Source organism: Odocoileus virginianus, unplaced genomic scaffold, assembly GCF_023699985.2.
Source record: "Odocoileus virginianus isolate 20LAN1187 ecotype Illinois unplaced genomic scaffold, Ovbor_1.2 Unplaced_Contig_27, whole genome shotgun sequence".
Lineage (NCBI taxonomy): Eukaryota > Metazoa > Chordata > Mammalia > Artiodactyla > Cervidae > Odocoileus > Odocoileus virginianus.
The window spans coordinates 795,316-811,629 of NW_027224344.1; the positions used below are offsets into that span (position 1 = coordinate 795,316).

Sequence of the window (16,314 nt, forward strand, 5' to 3'; positions counted from 1 at the left end):
GCCTGGGTTACTTTTGATGGCATCTGAACAGACTTGAGGGCAGAGGGAGCTGGGTGTGTGTCCCCAGGCCCCGGCGACCTCTCACTGCCTTCACTGCCACCACAGCTGCTGTGGTGGCTGCGGCCGCGCCTGGTCCTCAGTGGCCACACGCACAGCGCCTGCGAGGTCCAGCACGGGGCAGGCATCCTGGAGGTCAGCGTGCCGTCTTTCAGTTGGAGGAACAGAAACAACCCCAGTTTCATCATGGTATGTGAATGTTTATTTTCATCTCAAAGCTTCCACAGTATTTAAATCAGCACAGTGATCACCTACTGAATTGCAGCATGAATTGCTGCAATCTGTGAAAACATACAGAAGCTGTAACCACACCCCTCCCAGCACACCCAGCAGCGTGAACCCCTCTAGGGGGACAGTTGTTTCTGGTGGGGTGGTGAGGGGACCATCTCACAGTGTCTTGTCCGGCAAGGACAGCAGTGCCCCGGGAGCTCTGCCTTCTGTTTTCTAAGGAGATGGGGTCATCCTGTCTTATTTTCCACACATGCCTATTTGTGCTGATAGACAGATGCTGCGGGTCTTGTACGTTTTTCAGGGACATCAGTGATGACCTAAAGCTTCAGCTCCTTTGAGCCCTGAGTCCATGTCCAGGTAATAGTGCTTTCACATCAGGAGTTTTTACTTAATAACAAGATGGGGAAAACCTGCTTTCAAATTGAAAGTAAAAGAACGTTCCCCACCATCATTTCACACAGCAAAATTTGTCTACCAAAAAAAAAAGGCCCATTGAAATGCCCCACGCACATGCATTTCTAGGTGATAGGCTGCTTACTTCAGCATCAAGTGGCATGAAAAACAGCCGTGTCATCTTTGTTCCTGGATGACCACTGATCTAAGTTTCCAGGCCTCTCTGAATCCTCTCCTGCATGGCCTCTGGGTTTAGAGGACCTCCCCACCCCATATTAGGTGCTAGATTCAGTGGGGGATCAGCTCCCAGGCCATGTGCACTCAGCCCCCGGGACCCAGCATGTGGGATGGCGGCAGTGTGGCCTGCAGTGTCCTTGGTCTCAGGTTCGTTGGGCCTAGCGGCTCACTCCCTTGCTCGTGTCTTTGTGTTGGTGCTATCCGGGCAGCTGATGGTCTTGCTTGCTTCCCAGGGCAGCATCACGCCCATGGACTACGCCCTGGCCAAGTGCTACCTGCCATGCGAGGACATGGTTCTGACCACGTACTGTGTGGCAGCTGGGTGCCTCATGCTCATCACGTTAATCCCCACTGGGCTTGTGTCTGCACCTTTTCATTTTGGTCGGAGGGTGCTCAGAAAATTTAAGACCATGTGAGTAGCAGCAGACTTTTGCTGTTAGCAGTATTAAGTCCCAAAGCCAAAGAAAAGAAACTTTGGGCGGTGCTCATGGACGATGAGACTACAGTGGGCTGTGGGCACCACTCCTGGGTTCCGGATCACTTGTGTCAGGCCCTGCAGGATCAGTGCTGTTCCCAAGCTGCAGAAATGGGACCTGTCTCTACACCGGGTCTGTCTGCTTGTTTAACAAGTGTGTGTGTTATCAGAGACTCTGTACAGTGTGCAGAAGCTGCGTGTGATCCTGGCATGCACTGGACAGCCTCCCTTACCCAGGACTCTTTCCCAGGATGGAGGGCCAGCTGTACACATATGTGGGGTCTGCGTCTGCCCTCCTGTGAATGTTCTCAAGTTTCTGTTTTATAAAGTCGTGTGCTTAAAATACATATGCTACAAGCAAGAATATATTGTTTTCACAGACTTCTTTATTTCTGTGCTAAATTAATGGAATCAGATTTTTAGATGAGTGTAATTTCCTCTCCAAGTTGTTAAATCTGATTGAATGCCTGTCAGTGATCAAAAGAAACTAAAAAAAATGGACCAGGAAGAGGCTTTTGGTATTTAAAAATAAATATGCTGTGGTAGTTTTAAGCCTCAAAATCTGTGTGTGTGTTTGAGAGAATCTAGCTCTTCAATCAGACTTCTCTAAATAGGAAGTTTAGTTACAGGGGAATTGTTGAATTATAATTCATATAAAAATAGTTTCATTCTTTTGGGTATATAGTGGGACTGTAGCTCTTCAGATTCTCTTCATGTTGTACTGTGAAAATGCAATGGAAAACTGAAGATTGTGTCCCCTTTGTAAGTCTCAGTTCATCTGAGAGTTTAATGGAACAATCAAGGATGGCAGGAGCCCAAATTCAGTGATAATGATTCAAAATATGTGATGGTGCACTGTCTGTAAAAGCTGTCATCCTTTATTTCATGGAAAACTAGTGTGTAAATGTGGATGAGTTTACAAAAGATTGTAAGATGCTGCTTTAGAGAGTAAACTTTAAAACATTAAAGACCATAAAGACAAAATGGAAGTTAATGTCGGCATCCATGTTGTTGAAATATGACCTCAGACAGTTTTAACAGGTTATTCTTGACCTGAGAGCACCAGCCTTGGGGCGGTGGACAGACGAGGCTGGCTTTTGAGGTCTTGTGCTGGATGGAGCTCACAAGGCTGCATTTGCAGATCTTTCAGGGTTGAGGAACAGCTGTATTTGTGTTTCAAATAAAGGTTTTGTCATGTTTCTTCTTCAAAAGGCAAATCAGAGTCTGTCCTTTGACTCCCCACAGGCCAGACATAGCCTGAAACCCTTGTCTTTTCTTTGCTATTTATTTATGATGGGACCTGTGCTCAAGGAAGTAGTTCAGAAACTTTGACTAGGGGAACAGGTGGCCTTGAAAAAGCCTTTAAATAGCCAGATAATGGAGAAACATGTTTTCTGGATAGAAAAATGTCCCTGGTTCCCTGAAAGAGGCTTGTGGGCATGGCATTCTGTGAGAGGTGGAGGATTACTGTGTGTCACTTACAAATATTTATATAAACGTATATACACATATCTATTGATCAATGAGTATTATAAAGAGTACCAGCCTGATATACCCCTAAGCTCTACATAACACCATTTGTTCTCTTCCTCAAAGCAAGTGCAGTGATGAGGATGACTGTTCAGCACGACAGAAACGCGTTTCTTTACAGGGACAGCCACAGTCAAGGCACGAAGATCTATAGGGATTTTCCTTGAGTAGTTAGTTATCAAAATAATATTACATCTTGTGGTCTGTACAGTGTAATAAACCAGCAATAAAACAGCAACAGGAAGAACCTATTACAGGAGGTGGTGCCACAGCAGTGGAGTCTGGGGGACCACAATGGATGGGACTCATGTTAACTGGAGGAACGTGGCCCCAGTGAGTGGGGGCTTTCTGCTGACACGTGGAAGATTAAAGGGCTCCAGCAACAAGGCTGAAGCTGGCCTCCCCTGGAGATGGAACTGAACCTCACTGCGGCTCAGGGTCTCCCCTGAGTCGGGGGCCCATCGGATCAGGAAGCATGCCTGAGCTATCGTGTCTCCCCATCTTCCAACTTCTCCACGAGTCAGGGGGCCCCCACCCCTACACAGACCAGGGTTGGGGAAGGAATGGGGACAGAGGTGGCTGGGGGCCCGGTGGTCAGGAGAGCCCCGCAGACAGCCCCAGGGCGGATGAACAGGACTCCTTCTTGAGTCGTGCCTGGCAGGACTGGGATGGGGGGGCGGGGCGGGGGCGGGGCAGCGGGGGGCGGGGTCTCACAGGAGCTCGTACTGCTTGAGGTGCATCCGCTGGATGATGTCCCTGCAGTCGTTGAAGACGCGGCGGATGTTCTCCGTGTCCACGGCGCACGTGAAGTGAGGGTAGCAGTAGTGCTTGCCGTCGCCGGTGGCCGTGCTGATACGCTGTGGGGACACAGCCGTCAGCTCCGGGGTGGGGGGACGGGGGTGCTGGGATAGGGGGTGTCTGTGCCAGGGTTGAGCTCCCCAGAACCCCCTTTCTATGCAAATTTGAAATCCTCTCAGAATACAAAGTTTCTTTTCAAAATGAGGACATTTAAACCTGAGTGGGTCTGTTTCTATATGACGCCTGAGCCGAGGGGGAATAAACTCACCCCCCACTCCCCCGACTCCGTCCCTTTGGGAAAAGGCGACACAGGGATGGGTGGCTGTCTCGGGGCCGCCCTGGGGCCTGCACCCTGCTGCTGACAAGCCGTGTGACCTGAGGTCATAAGTCCACGTCTCGGAGGCTCGACGGGGTCATCACTCCGGGGAGAGGACGGGGAGAGGAAAGGAGCCGTGGGAGGCTGAATGCAGAGCCTTGCAGGCCGTGCAGGCCGAGGTAGGGGGAAGGCAGAGGGTGGGGAAGCGCTCACCAGGAACAGGTCCCGGATGAAGAACTTCGCTCTGGTGACTTTGGGGTCTTCTCCCGCATCCGGCGTCGCTGGAGGAGATGAAAGGAGCTTTAAGAGCCGCGAAACGGCTACAGCTTAACGGAGGGCATGAGAGGCGGAGGGCCTTCGGCCATGCAGCCGAAATCTTCCTTCCTCCTCCCAGGTCATTTTGATTTTAGTAGTGGTTGGCGTCTGCTGCTGGGAGACGACGTCTACTCACATCAGATAAGTGTCTCACTGACGGGGGAGCCCTGCCCCCCGACCACCTGCACCCCCAGGTCATCCTGCGGCCTCATCCTGAGACCTTCCCAGGAAACGTGCTGACCAGACAGGGTGAGGGTGGCAGGAGGCTGGTTTCCTGGAGAGGTCAGAGCAGGCCTGGCCTGTGAGGTGGACGGCGACCCCACCACAACGGTGGGCAGCGTGGGGCCGGGGTGCTGCCTCTGGGCAGCTGCTCCCGGGCCTAGGGAGCCCCCGCCAGGCTGGCTGAAATTGATGCAGAGACCTAGACGGGTTTCTTCCCTTCTAACTGAAGTCTCTGGGAAAACCCCCTCATTCTGCTTCATCCCGTTTGGGACTAAACCATGAGGAGTGGGGTTATTGTGTTCTAAGCAAACCCCTCCTTGCAGACTCGGGGCGGGATGGGGGGTGGCCCAGGAAACTCAAAACCCAGAAACAGTCCCTAAAAAGGGGCACAAATCCTCCAAGGTTTGCCGGATGGGACCTTCTAGGCTACAGCACTGACTGACTCCTGGGACAGTTGGTTGCCTGATGAAGTCACCGTGCTGTGGCCAGAGTCATCGCTGTGGACGGAGGCCTGGCTCGGGCAGCTCAGACAGTGGCTCCCTCAGTCTGTGAGGGTCAGCAGGCAGGCCCACGCGCACAGACCCACATAAGCCCAGGAGGCAGAGTCTCTGTCAACCCTCACCCACACCAAGCTGCCCTCCCTCCGCCTGCCCAGCGTGGACCAAGTCAGACTGAAATTTTCACACATGGGACCCTACGGACACTTGAATGCTCTAGTAGCTTAGAGTGGGCAGGGGTCAAGGAGATGGATCTAAATTAACTGAATTTCCCAGATTCATCAGAATTGGGAATTACAGTCATAGTGCTGCTGAAAGAGCAATTCTTTCCCATAATTCCAAGATAACTTGTTTCAGAATCTTACCGTCTTCAGGAACAGTATAATTTGCATACTCTGGGAAATAGTCTTCAATTTTTGATTTTCCTGCCAGCACTTTTTCTGCCAGCATATCCTGTTTGTTCAGGAACAAGATGATGGAAATGGTGCGCAACCACCTGGAAGGAGAAGCAAGCACACAGATGCAGGTCCTTGGCAGGAGCAGGGTGAGGCGACCTGCCACCCTTTGGACGAGGTGAGGGGCTTGGATTTCTCGACAGCCCGGCACCTCGGCCCCCACTCCATCTGCATGCAGGACACTCCCATAGGATAAACTCTCCACTAGGATAACTCTGCTCCACCAGGCTCTACTGGCACCAAAACTAAGCTTCTGTAGGGAGTAAGTGCACTCGGATTTGTGTGGTGTAATTTACTAGTGAAAGTGAAAGTGAAGTTGCTCAGTCGTGTCCGACTCTTTGCGACCCCATGGACTGTAGCCTACCATGCTCCTCCGTCCATGGGATTTTCCAGGCAAGAGTACTGGAGTGGGTTGCCATTTCCTTCTCCCAGAGGATCTTCCCAACCCAGGGAAGGGTTAGAAAAGCAGGGGAAGTTAAAGCTCCATCAACAGAACAGAGAGGTGGGCATCTGGGGCTATCGGTTGAGGAGCTGGCATGTGGGGGGTCTGAGTGGGGACACATCACTTGGCCGACAAGCCGAGGGAGGGGCTCAGGGGTCATCTAGTCATCAGTGGATGCTTTGAATGGGTGCTTTCTGAATGTTAAAATCCAAACAAGGTCAGTTTTGAACCATATATATGCCTTTGAGATTTCCAACATAGAGATCTGGATTTTCCTGACCGAGTCCTATCAGTTCCACCCCCATCGAAAGTCTCCACATTAGATGGGCTGGAAGGGATGCTGCTTATGGTTTGAGAAGATTTATCAAGAGGAAAGACTCCCTCGGAAAACAAAGATGGCCATGCTGAGCAGCATTAGCTCTAAACCCAGGGCGAGGTCGAGTTCACCACCTCTCACCTGTTGTTCCAGATGCTCTCGAAAAGGTCCAGTGACTCCCGCAGGCGGTTGGTGTTGTTGTCTTCCCGGATAACCATGTTGTAGCTGCTGCAAGCGGCCACATAGATGATAGCAGTGACGTCTGGGTGGGGAAGAGGGGCACCTGGGTGACTCACAGCAGTGATGCTCCATGTCTCCAGGGAGCGCTCCCTCAGTGACAGCACTGGTGACCCCGGTCCCCAAAGCAGCAGGGACAATGTGACCCAGGATGCCGGACTCCCGTGTCCAGGGGACCCTTGGTCGAGGCGCTTGATGATGAGCTAGTGGGAAGCAGCGGGAGTGGAGGTGGGTTCATTCCCATTTTCTTGAGAGAGTGGAGAACTCACCATTGAAGCATTGGATCCATTTTCTTCTCTCATCCCTCTGGCCTCCGACATCAAACATGCTGGGGAAGAATGGGGTTGGGGGGTTAACCAGGGGTGGTGGATGCTCCTCCTTTGCTGCTCCCCCACCTGGTCCAGGGCTCTCCTCACCTAGTGACATTGTGGACTGGCCCCATGGGGCCTCCCTGGTCTGGCTCCGGCGGGTGTCCACACCCAGTGTTTCTCTCCTCCCGGCCCTTGCCCTGTGGTTGGTCAGTAGCTCTCGGCTCTTGTCCTCCCGGGGCAGCCCCCTGCCTGCGTCCTGCTCCTCTGCACCTGCCCAGGCTGGCTCACCCTCTCAGCATGTGGAGCTCAGATACCTTTCTCCCCGCACTGACCACCTGCACTCCAGGGTGTGCACGGGCTGTGGCAGTGCCTGCCCGCCCAGGATGACCCACCGCCCAGGCCCAGGGGTTCTGCCCATGCACTTACTGGAAGTTGACTTTGTCCACTTGGAATCTGGTCTCGAAAATCCCTGAGGTCAGAACTCTGCACCTGAGGAGGTCCTGGGGGCAGAGAGAGGGGAGCAAACCCAGTGACCCTGTCCTTAGGAGTTGTCCTGGGGCAGAGAAGGGAGCAGACCCAGAGACCCCGTCCTTTAGGAGGTGGCCCTGGGTCAGCCACAGGCCGTGAAGTTCTTTCCATCAGAAAAGAAAATTAAACACTTGACAGACATTCTCGGTCTCACTCCCCAGAGAAAGTCACAGTTATGTGTTGGTCTGGTTTATAGTCTTGATGGCTTAGCTTTCTTTCTTTTAGGAATTTCTTCTAATATCTCCTGCGCGTCTTCTACTGACACAGGTCCCTGACAGCCACCTGGGGTCTGGGGAGCGGGGCCTGTCCTGCCGGCTCTTGCTCCGGGTCAGGTTCCCATGGGTGCTGGCTGGTTTCAGACTCTGTCTTCTCCTGTATTTCTAGTCTCTAACATAAAAGATGCTGTATTCCCAAGGGGATGAGAAGGCCATACGGTTTCACAATCCGACACCTCTGCAGGCCAGTCAGGTGTCAGTGTTTCTTTGCTGGTGACCAAATCCATTAGGATGTCAATCAGCCACCGCAGAATCCAGAATTGGGGGGACAGTGGCCCCTCTGAACTGATGAGGAGTCTGAAGACAGACTCCAGGGGCTCAAGACCCGGGTAACAGCTCCTGGGTCAGCCTCACGGAGGGATGGATGCTGGGGTGAGTGAGGAGCCCAGACCTCTGGGTGGTGGGAGGCAGGGAGCAGAGACCCTCCAGTCTTCCCGGGTTTGGGCTGTGGTCGTGGCCCGACCCCACCTACCTGGTCTGTGGGTGTGTAGTCCACCAGGCTGACACTGTCGATTCTCTCCAGGAAGCTGGAAAAAAAGCAAGACATGATGGGAATGCCTCTGGGCTGGGAGGCAGGTGCCCATGTTTGGGGGGCCCCCTTGAGCCCAGGGGAACTGGGAAGCCATGGACCAGCAGGTTCACGCTTTATTCCTCAACACACGTCTCCGCAGCAGGTCATGTCCTCACGGTGCTGAGTGGGTGCCAGACCCTTCCCTCCCTTTCTTCCCCTGTGCAAGACTGGGGTCCTTGCAAGGTTGAGCTGGTGGATGGCCGCTGTGCAGGCACATAAAAGGCCAGACTGGCCCAGTAAGACCGGGGTTCAGTGGGAGTCGGGTGTGCACAGGCTGAGCCTGAGTCGGGGGATAGTCTGCTCCCCATGGTCTGATGCATCACCGGTGGAGGGCTGGAGGGAGGGCAGGACACGGCATATGTGGGTCCTCCCACCCCCCACCCCCATTCACGTCCACCTTCATGCCCACCCAGCTTTCTCTTCCTACATAGCGCTTACTACCACCTGACAGGTTCTACACATATTTGTCTACTATCTGTCTCTCCCTCTGAATTCAGGACCCACCATTCTGTCCCGTTGGATGGGTTTCCCCAGCACCTGGCTCGGCCCCTGCGTGTCTCTGGGATGAGGCGAGCAGGTGCTGTGAGGCCTGGGAGGACACGGGGGGACCTAGGGGATACAGGGGGACCCCGGAAGACATGGAGCTGGTAACCAGTGAGCACAGGACCATGTTCCGGGTGGGAGGAGCAGAGCGTGTGAGGACCAGGAGGGGACTGGCCTGACATTCCTGCTGAATGGCTCAAGTCCACTGCTCTGATGTGGAGTAAAGCCACGGAGGCTTCCCCTCAGCCTGTGTGCTCAGGAGCTTCTGCGCAGTGATGGGTGGGCACCTCCCCATGGCCACAGCAGCCTCCCTGGCCAGCACTGCAGGCCCTGGAGCTGCTTCCTGGAGGAGGGGCTCAGGAGAGGACACCTGATAGCTCAGCCTGGTGTGAAAACCACAGTGGGTTTCGGCCCAGTCCTTGCTGGCCTTGTATCTGGTGCATCAGAGGGCCCTCAAAGTCCACCCTGACCACCTCACGGGGAAGGAACAGGGCAAGAGCCTTGTGTCTGTGATGGAGGGGGAGAGGTGTCTGCACAGTGGTGGTGGGGCTCCGGACCCTGGGGGCTCTGGCAGGGGTGGGAGATGAGCCGCCTCCCTCCCCACTGTGGGGCTGTGATAACTTGAGGCGGTCCTCCTTTTAGCAGGGAAATCTAACATGAACATGTAACAGATGCTGATCCTCTCTGAAAGGGCTGGAAGGAACTGAAAATCAGACCAGGCAGGAAGTCCTTCAGCTCCAGTCAGAGTTTAGGGGGCACCCACTGGATGAGTTTACGGGGCACCCACTGGATGAGTTTACGGGGCACCCACTGGATGAGTTTAGGGGGCACCCACTGGATGAGTTTAGGGGGCACCCACTGGATGAGTTTAGGGGGCACACACTGGATGCAGACAGAGAGGAGGAGGTGAGTGAGTCTATTAGATGGCAGTGACTGGTACAAGTAGAAACAATGAAATGTGGTCAACAAAAAAGACATCAAGCCTTCCTGAAAGATCAGAGACCACCATCCCAAGGCGGATGCTGTAGGAGTACCCTCCTGACACAGAAATAGGAAAGCTGTCCCTCACACCCCTACTCCTGAGCCCAGGCATGGGTGTTAGGGTTCTTCCATGCATGCGTGCTAAGACGCTTGAGTCGTGTCTGACTCTTTGCAACCCTTAGGACCATAGCTGGCCAGGCTCCTCTGTCTGTGGGATTCTTCAGGCAAGAATACTGGAGTGGGTTGCCATGCCCTTCTCCAGAAGATCTTCTGAATCCAGGGATTGAACCTGTGACTCCTATCTCCTGCATTGGCCGGCGGGCTCTTTACCACTTCCACCTGGGATCTGACAGGCATCAGTGAACATTTTCCAGGCATCTTCTGAACTGTCACTGGTGCAGGATGGTCCTCTGAGTTCACATTTGTGCCACAGAAGCTGCAAATCCCCCCAGATGGCTGAGAGCCTAAGGAGTAAAAACTATAGCAGTCAGTTTCTGCAGGCTTTCCACCTTAATCTTTGGTTCAACTGGTGTATTACCCACATGGTATAGAAGGACTTCTTAAAATTGGGGCTCCTAAAATAATATATAGAACAGGAATTTTAAAAGAACTTCCCAAATTATGCAGTTTTGTGTGACTAAAATTTTTTATGGTTTTTAAAAAAAGATATTTTTGGCTGCACTGGGTCTTCATTGCTGCATACTGGCATTCTCTAGTTGGGGAGAGCAGGGGCTCCTGTTGTGGCACACAGGCTCTAGGTACACGGCATCAGTAGTTTTGGCTCATGGGCTCAGTAGTTACAGCACTTAGGTGCTCCTTAGTGTATGTACCAGGGATTGAACCTATTTCCCCTGCACTGGCAGGCAGATTTTTAACCACTGGACCACCAGGGAAGCCCATGACTAAATTTTAAAGGGTTGACTCCCTAAACACACCACTGCCTGTGATGTGGAAAAATTCACAAGATCTAAGAGTCCCACTTGTAGACCCTTCACTCCCACTAGACACAGAGCTGCAAGACAAAAACAAGTTACTATTGTAGAGTCACTCCCATCACAGTCACTTTAAGAAAAGCAGTTAAAGAGCAATTTACTGTGCTCTTTTAACTGCTTCCTACTACAGCTGAGGATAGTTCTGTTTGCAGTGTTTTTACTCTGGACACTGGGATCCCCTTCTGCTGGATCCTGGCACAAGACAGCCATTCACTGCTCTTTTCTCCTCTGTTGGCCGCCCCACCCCAGTATCTCAGAATCGCAGAGTTCTTCTGGCTGGGGGGTGGGGGTGGGGGGATTGTAAAAACATGAAATTATTCTGTTAAATGCCTTTGAACAACTGGTACCAAAGACATTTAAATAAAATGTACTTAAAATGATTTGTTTTGTGAAGAATGCAGCAGGTCAGAACTCGGACAAATTGAGTAAAGCCTTTTCTCGGTGTGTTATCAAAATTCACTTCAAGATGCTTATTTACTTGATGGAAAAACACTGGAGGAAAGTGTTAACCAGAAGTGACAGCAGCCTGCAGCAGGGCTGAAACCGAGGCTACATAAGTGGTCCTTGACCAGAGCTGGGGCTTGGGAGTTGCAGCCAAGTCACAGTTGGGGTGGACGAGTGACCCTTGTGCCCCCACCCAGGTTGTCCCTGCCCCTCACCTGCGGGGCACACCTGCTGACTCACGTCCTGCTCTTCAGGGAGTGAAGTTCACATTGAATCGGCCTCCACACCTCTGCGATCCACCCCACTTCTTCCCTGTTCCCAGTGGTGTCAAACCTTCCACCCCAGTCAAATCCACATGGAGATTTTCAGCTTTTCAGACCTTTATGTAATCCCCACTTTTTTTTCCCCTTGGCAGCCTCAGATTGAACCCAATCTCTTCTAAGAAGCCAATTCCAGAGAACAGAATCAACAGCCCAGAAACAAACCCATAACATAAGAGACAACTAATTTATGACAAAGGAGCAAAGAACGTACACTGGAGAAAGGATGGTCTCTTTAAGAACTGGTGTTGGGGAAACTGGACAGCTCCACGGAAAATAATCAAACCAGACTGCTACCTCACACCCTACGTAAAAATCAAACTCAAAACAGATTAAAGACTTGAATGTAAGACCTGAAACCACAGAATTCCCAGAAGAAAGCATAGGCCATGTTCTCTAGCACTGGTCTCAGTAATTTTTCTTTCTGGATGTCTCCTCAGGCAGGGGGAAGAAAAGCAAAAATAAACAAAAGGGACTACATCAACCTAAGAAGACTTTGCACAGCGAAGACCACCAGCAAAACAAAAAGACGGCCTACCAGATGGGAGGAGGTATCTGTAAATCATGTGTCTGATAAGGGGTTAATAATCACAATATATAAAGAACTCACAGAACTCAGTAGCTAAAAACAATCCAATTAGAAAATGACACTGTCACTGGGGGGCTCTGGGTGGGGTCAGGAGCAAGAAAACTCAGGGGAGGTCTGAGTTCAAATGGACCCTCAGCCGGGAGCCCACCGAGCTGGGCACCATCCAACGCCCAGGGATGGTAACCCAGACTTACCCGTCCTGCTCCAGACGGAACCTAAGCATCTGGCTGTAGGAAAACGAACCTGGTAAACCAGGCAGGCTGGTTTCATTCCAACCAGCTGATTAAAAGACGACACAGAGGCCTGTTTATCAGTGTGTTTGATGTCCATGGGCTTGAAGCTTGTTGCCAGCAGCACCTGAGGTCCTGAGCTCTGGATTCTGGCTGTGGAAACGCCTCCAAGAGGGTGTTGTAGCTGCTGCAGGTGTCTTGCTCACGCTCAACAGGTTGAGGTGGTCTGGCTGACCCCTAGACTATGTTCAGTGAATGGGGTGGTCGGACTGGCGCTTACTTTAGGGGGTGCTTTTCCAAATCAAATATGGCAGGGTGGGCATGTGACACCCCCACCTGAAGGGCACACCAGCACTAAGGCTCCTTTAGGGAGAAGCAGCTTTAGTAAGAAGGGTCTCCAACAGCACACTTCTCATCTGAACTGAAATAAACTGAACAGCTCATAAAGTGAACTTAAAAGTTTATTCTAAACCCATCTGGAAACTGCATTTGAAGGCAGAAAAATACAAAGGCGAAATAAGAGGAGAAATTGTACTAGTGGTTATATGGAAGAGGAGCCATTTCCTTGGTTATGTTTGAGCTGGGCTTAGCCTGGGGCAGTTTCAATAAGGAGGAATCTTGTTGCCTTGAAGAAACTATTACAGCAAAGAAGTTAACGACCTGGGCTTCTAGAAATGGGCATGCAAACAGAAATTCAGGTGCTAAAACTGAGTCCATAAAAATACTATGCTTTCTGAACCAAATCAACCTCCGAATCATTTTTCCTTAAATAGTTTTGTAAACAGCATGTACACTCATGTGCAATAACATGCAATTTAAAATGATTTATTTGACAAACTTCTGTGGTTCATATTCCAGCATTTCATCAACTGCAAAAGTGAGGAAATAATTCGTGGGCCTGATATGCTTTTGAAAATATGTATGTTTTATAAAAATGTACATTCATGTAGTTTGAAATGAACATATTTTAAGAAAGGCCAAGCATATATAAGCACTGTTTAATCTCACAAAATATATTAATTTTGTTGGGAATATCTGCATTATAAAAGGGTCCTAAACATACCAAAGGATCAACACCAAGCTATTTTTAAGCTGTAATAATTTTTTCAGTCTGAGGAGGGTTAGGGCTCATTATGTGCTCACATACAGCTGCTTCTGTGCAACATGCAGATGGGAGGAGACACCTAAAGGGACAGGTTCTAGACAGAGGACGTGGGGAGACGACTGGCAGGTGTTGCTCACAGAAGACTCTGGAACAACAGCCAGTCAGACTTAATGACACTTAAATATGAGGGTCAGTTCTCATCTGCACACACCTCTGCATTTCTCCCCCTGCTTAAACACACACATTCATACAGGAGGACATGTTATAGTGGTGAACACTTGGTTCTCAACCATCCGAAGGGCTTGGAAGAGTCCTCTGAATTATTTCCTGAAATACTGGAATTGTCTCATGGAGAAATCTTCCAGTGAAGGGAAGGGGGAATTAAAAATATCCTTAAGTATTTAACTTAGATTAATATGCTTGCTGAGGCAAAAGCAAGTCACTGCTCTCTTTGTTCAAGGATCAGAGAAAGTGGTGGCTACAGGCTCTACATTTTCACTTTTACTTTGCACACCACCGTTCCAGAAAGACGGAAGGCAGCACAGCTGGGCTCTGGACTGAGAGGGTCAAGTCTGCACCTGTCCTTCCCACACTTCCAGACGCTGCATGAGAATGTCATGGATGTGAAAGGCTAAACCAAATATCCCAGCTTGTATCAGTACTCCCAAGATTTTAAAGAGTTGTCGCTTTAAGACAAGATAATAAATGCGAGTAACTAGAACCTAAAATTTTATTTCTAGTTTTGATTAAAATCTAAACAAAACTCGCTCTCACACACAGTCCCAGGGCTTCTCAAACCCATCAACAGTTCTTTGGCAACATTAGAGAAATGTGACTGTCATGCTAACTGGTATATTTTAAAATAAATCTAATCACAGTCTAATGAAATAGGAAAATAACCAGAAATGTGTGAGAGAAATTCACTTGGAAATACCCATCACACATTAAGCCTTGTAAATCTTAAAACCATAAACAAATGATTTTCTCTTATGTTATGTGGAAGTTAGGTAGCATTTTCTTCCAGTTATAGAAAGGCAACTACCACAAGAAATTTATAGGCCATAAAAAGTAAAAGAGTATTACACGAGAAGGTACTAAAGTAATTTCAGTGTAAGTTATGAGAACAGATTAATAGTCAGCTGTAGACTGCATTTCACGGCAACAAACAAAGGATACACAGAATGGCGCTGCCCATGAAATAAGTCGCCGAATGAAGAGTAGATAGCCCTGCAATCGACCTAAGTAATCACCACTCCTCAACTCCAGATATTATCAACTACACAAAATAAAAAGAAAACTGTCAACTTTGATAATTCGGGCAGAAAACTGAATACAAGGGAACTAGAGTTTTGACCAAATTTTTGAGAAAGATTCATACAAGTCGAATTAACTAGATACACTTGATCACAAGCCATACAGAACTTTCAAATCCAGTTAAGAGTTACGAGAAGGCCTGGGAATTCTTCGTGTGTCTGGAGAGCACTGTAAACCCGAAGGGAGAAGCATCTTGAGTAAGAGCAGTTCAGCATTCTAGCCGGTTCCGAGGTTCTAGTGTAGAGTATCCGTCTTCGGAAGGGCGCTTGCGGCCGGCTCGCCTCTGAGCGGTCCCACGGTCACACCTGGTCCCGCAGGCGGGCCAACCTCTGGGACAGTTCGTCCTGCTCGGCCGAGGCCACGCTTGTGCCCACGGAGCCGGTCTGGCCCTGCGGCAGCTCCATGTTGAGGTCGAGGCCGGCCTCGTCTGCCATTTCCTGCAGCAGCATGTCCACCTGGCCTTGGGGAGTGGTCAGCGTCGTCGTGCTGCTCATCGTATCCTCCATCTGCTGCGTCTGAACGTCCAGCGTCTCGAACTGGTGCTCGAACTTGTCCATCAGGGCGGAGATCTTCTCGAGGTTCATGGTCTTCAACGTCGCGTCCATCGACTTAACCACTCCGGCCATCGACTTGGTCACCTTGCCCATCGTCACGGCCGTCTGGACCCTGGCGGCCACTGCGTCCACCCGCGCGCTCATCCTCAAGAAATTCACCGCCTGGTTCTTCTGGCGAATCGCGTTCTCGGCGTGAATCCTCGCAACTTCCATATTGCCCTTCTGAATGGCCTTTTTAATCTTGGCCTTTTCGGCCTTTTCCTCCTTGTCGCATTTTTTGGCACTCCTGCCCAGTTCTTTGGCCGCGAACTTTAAGTTGAACAGGTGTTTCTCCATGTTGGACATGTTCGGACAGCTTCCGAGGGTCGGCGGCCACGGTCGAGGAGGAGGCCGGAGGAAGCAGAAAAACAGAGACCGTTCCCCGCCGCCGCTCCTTTGTTTTGGTCTCACTTCCTGTTTCTGCCGCCCTAGGCGCAGGCGGTGACGTCATCTCTCGGCGCCAGGGCGGGGCCCGCGGCTTAGCGGGTGGGGCCGTGAGACGCACGGCGCGGCTCAAGGGACGCACGGCGCCAGGGGCGGGGCCCGTGGGACGCACGGCGAAGGGGGCGGGGTTTCCGGACATGGCCCACTGAGACCAGGAGTCCTGCGGGCTGGATCCTCCAGCGAGGACTGCGGCTGGCCTCGCCGACTAGGGCACTCGCCCCCTGTACCTAGTTCTCGCCAGTTGTTAAAGCACTGAAGCATTAGTAAATTCACAAAAGTGCGTGTATGCACACTTTCTTACGCACGGACAGGCTGGAGGCCGGAGGTGTCCAGTTAAAGACTGAAAACCAGGATGCTTTCCCGAGGTCAGCAGACTTTTCCACCTACTCCTGCAACTTCCACCTTCTCAGGGGGAAAGTGGACCGTTAATAATTAAAAGTACAAAACACAGAAAGTTGTGTCACTGACCTGCACCTCATTCTTTGGGGACAGTCTGGCTGCAGCCTGAGACATCCTTTTACTGCAGTGGATGAAAATACTTTCCAGTCCACGG

At 50.9% G+C, this 16,314-nt stretch overlaps 3 protein-coding genes across 11 annotated transcripts in view; 1 reads left to right on the forward strand and 2 right to left on the reverse strand.

The window, feature by feature from the left end:
- MPPE1 (metallophosphoesterase 1) overlaps positions 1–13,048 on the forward strand; it is a 25,362-nt gene extending 12,314 nt beyond the window's left edge. For 4 of the 8 annotated variants that reach the window (XM_070464527.1, XM_070464525.1, XM_070464524.1 and 1 more), the window contains 2 exons: positions 106–246; positions 1,152–1,757. In XM_070464527.1, coding sequence (XP_070320628.1) covers positions 106–246; positions 1,152–1,334 — 324 coding nt within the window. In that variant the 3' untranslated portion in view covers positions 1,335–1,757. Of the gene's footprint in view, positions 1–105; positions 247–589; positions 757–1,151; positions 1,758–11,581 lie in introns of those variants that run through there. The other 4 variants (XR_011486573.1, XM_070464530.1, XM_070464528.1 and 1 more) reach the window with 4 other exon arrangements.
- The window catches only part of GNAL (G protein subunit alpha L), a 69,779-nt gene continuing 56,537 nt past the window's right edge, over positions 3,073–16,314 (reverse strand). For both annotated transcript variants that reach the window (XM_070464522.1, XM_070464523.1), the window contains 7 exons: positions 8,108–8,162; positions 7,259–7,332; positions 6,791–6,849; positions 6,426–6,546; positions 5,437–5,567; positions 4,251–4,318; positions 3,073–3,780 (listed from right to left, as the gene is read on the reverse strand). In XM_070464522.1, the coding sequence (XP_070320623.1) occupies positions 3,634–3,780; positions 4,251–4,318; positions 5,437–5,567; positions 6,426–6,546; positions 6,791–6,849; positions 7,259–7,332; positions 8,108–8,162 (655 nt within the window). In that variant the 3' untranslated portion in view covers positions 3,073–3,633. The remainder of the gene's footprint in view (positions 3,781–4,250; positions 4,319–5,436; positions 5,568–6,425; positions 6,547–6,790; positions 6,850–7,258; positions 7,333–8,107; positions 8,163–16,314) is intronic.
- On the reverse strand, positions 12,749–15,749 carry CHMP1B (charged multivesicular body protein 1B). The gene has a single exon (XM_020913694.2). It carries the CDS (start codon positions 15,621–15,623, stop codon positions 15,024–15,026), a length of 600 nt encoding a protein of 199 aa, XP_020769353.1. The 5' UTR covers positions 15,624–15,749; the 3' UTR covers positions 12,749–15,023.

What these genes read in the sequence shown, in the direction of transcription:
- CHMP1B (XM_020913694.2), bottom strand. Translation starts at nt 15,623, where the DNA reads ATGTCCAACATGGAGAAACACCTGTTCAACTTAAAGTTCGCGGCCAAA.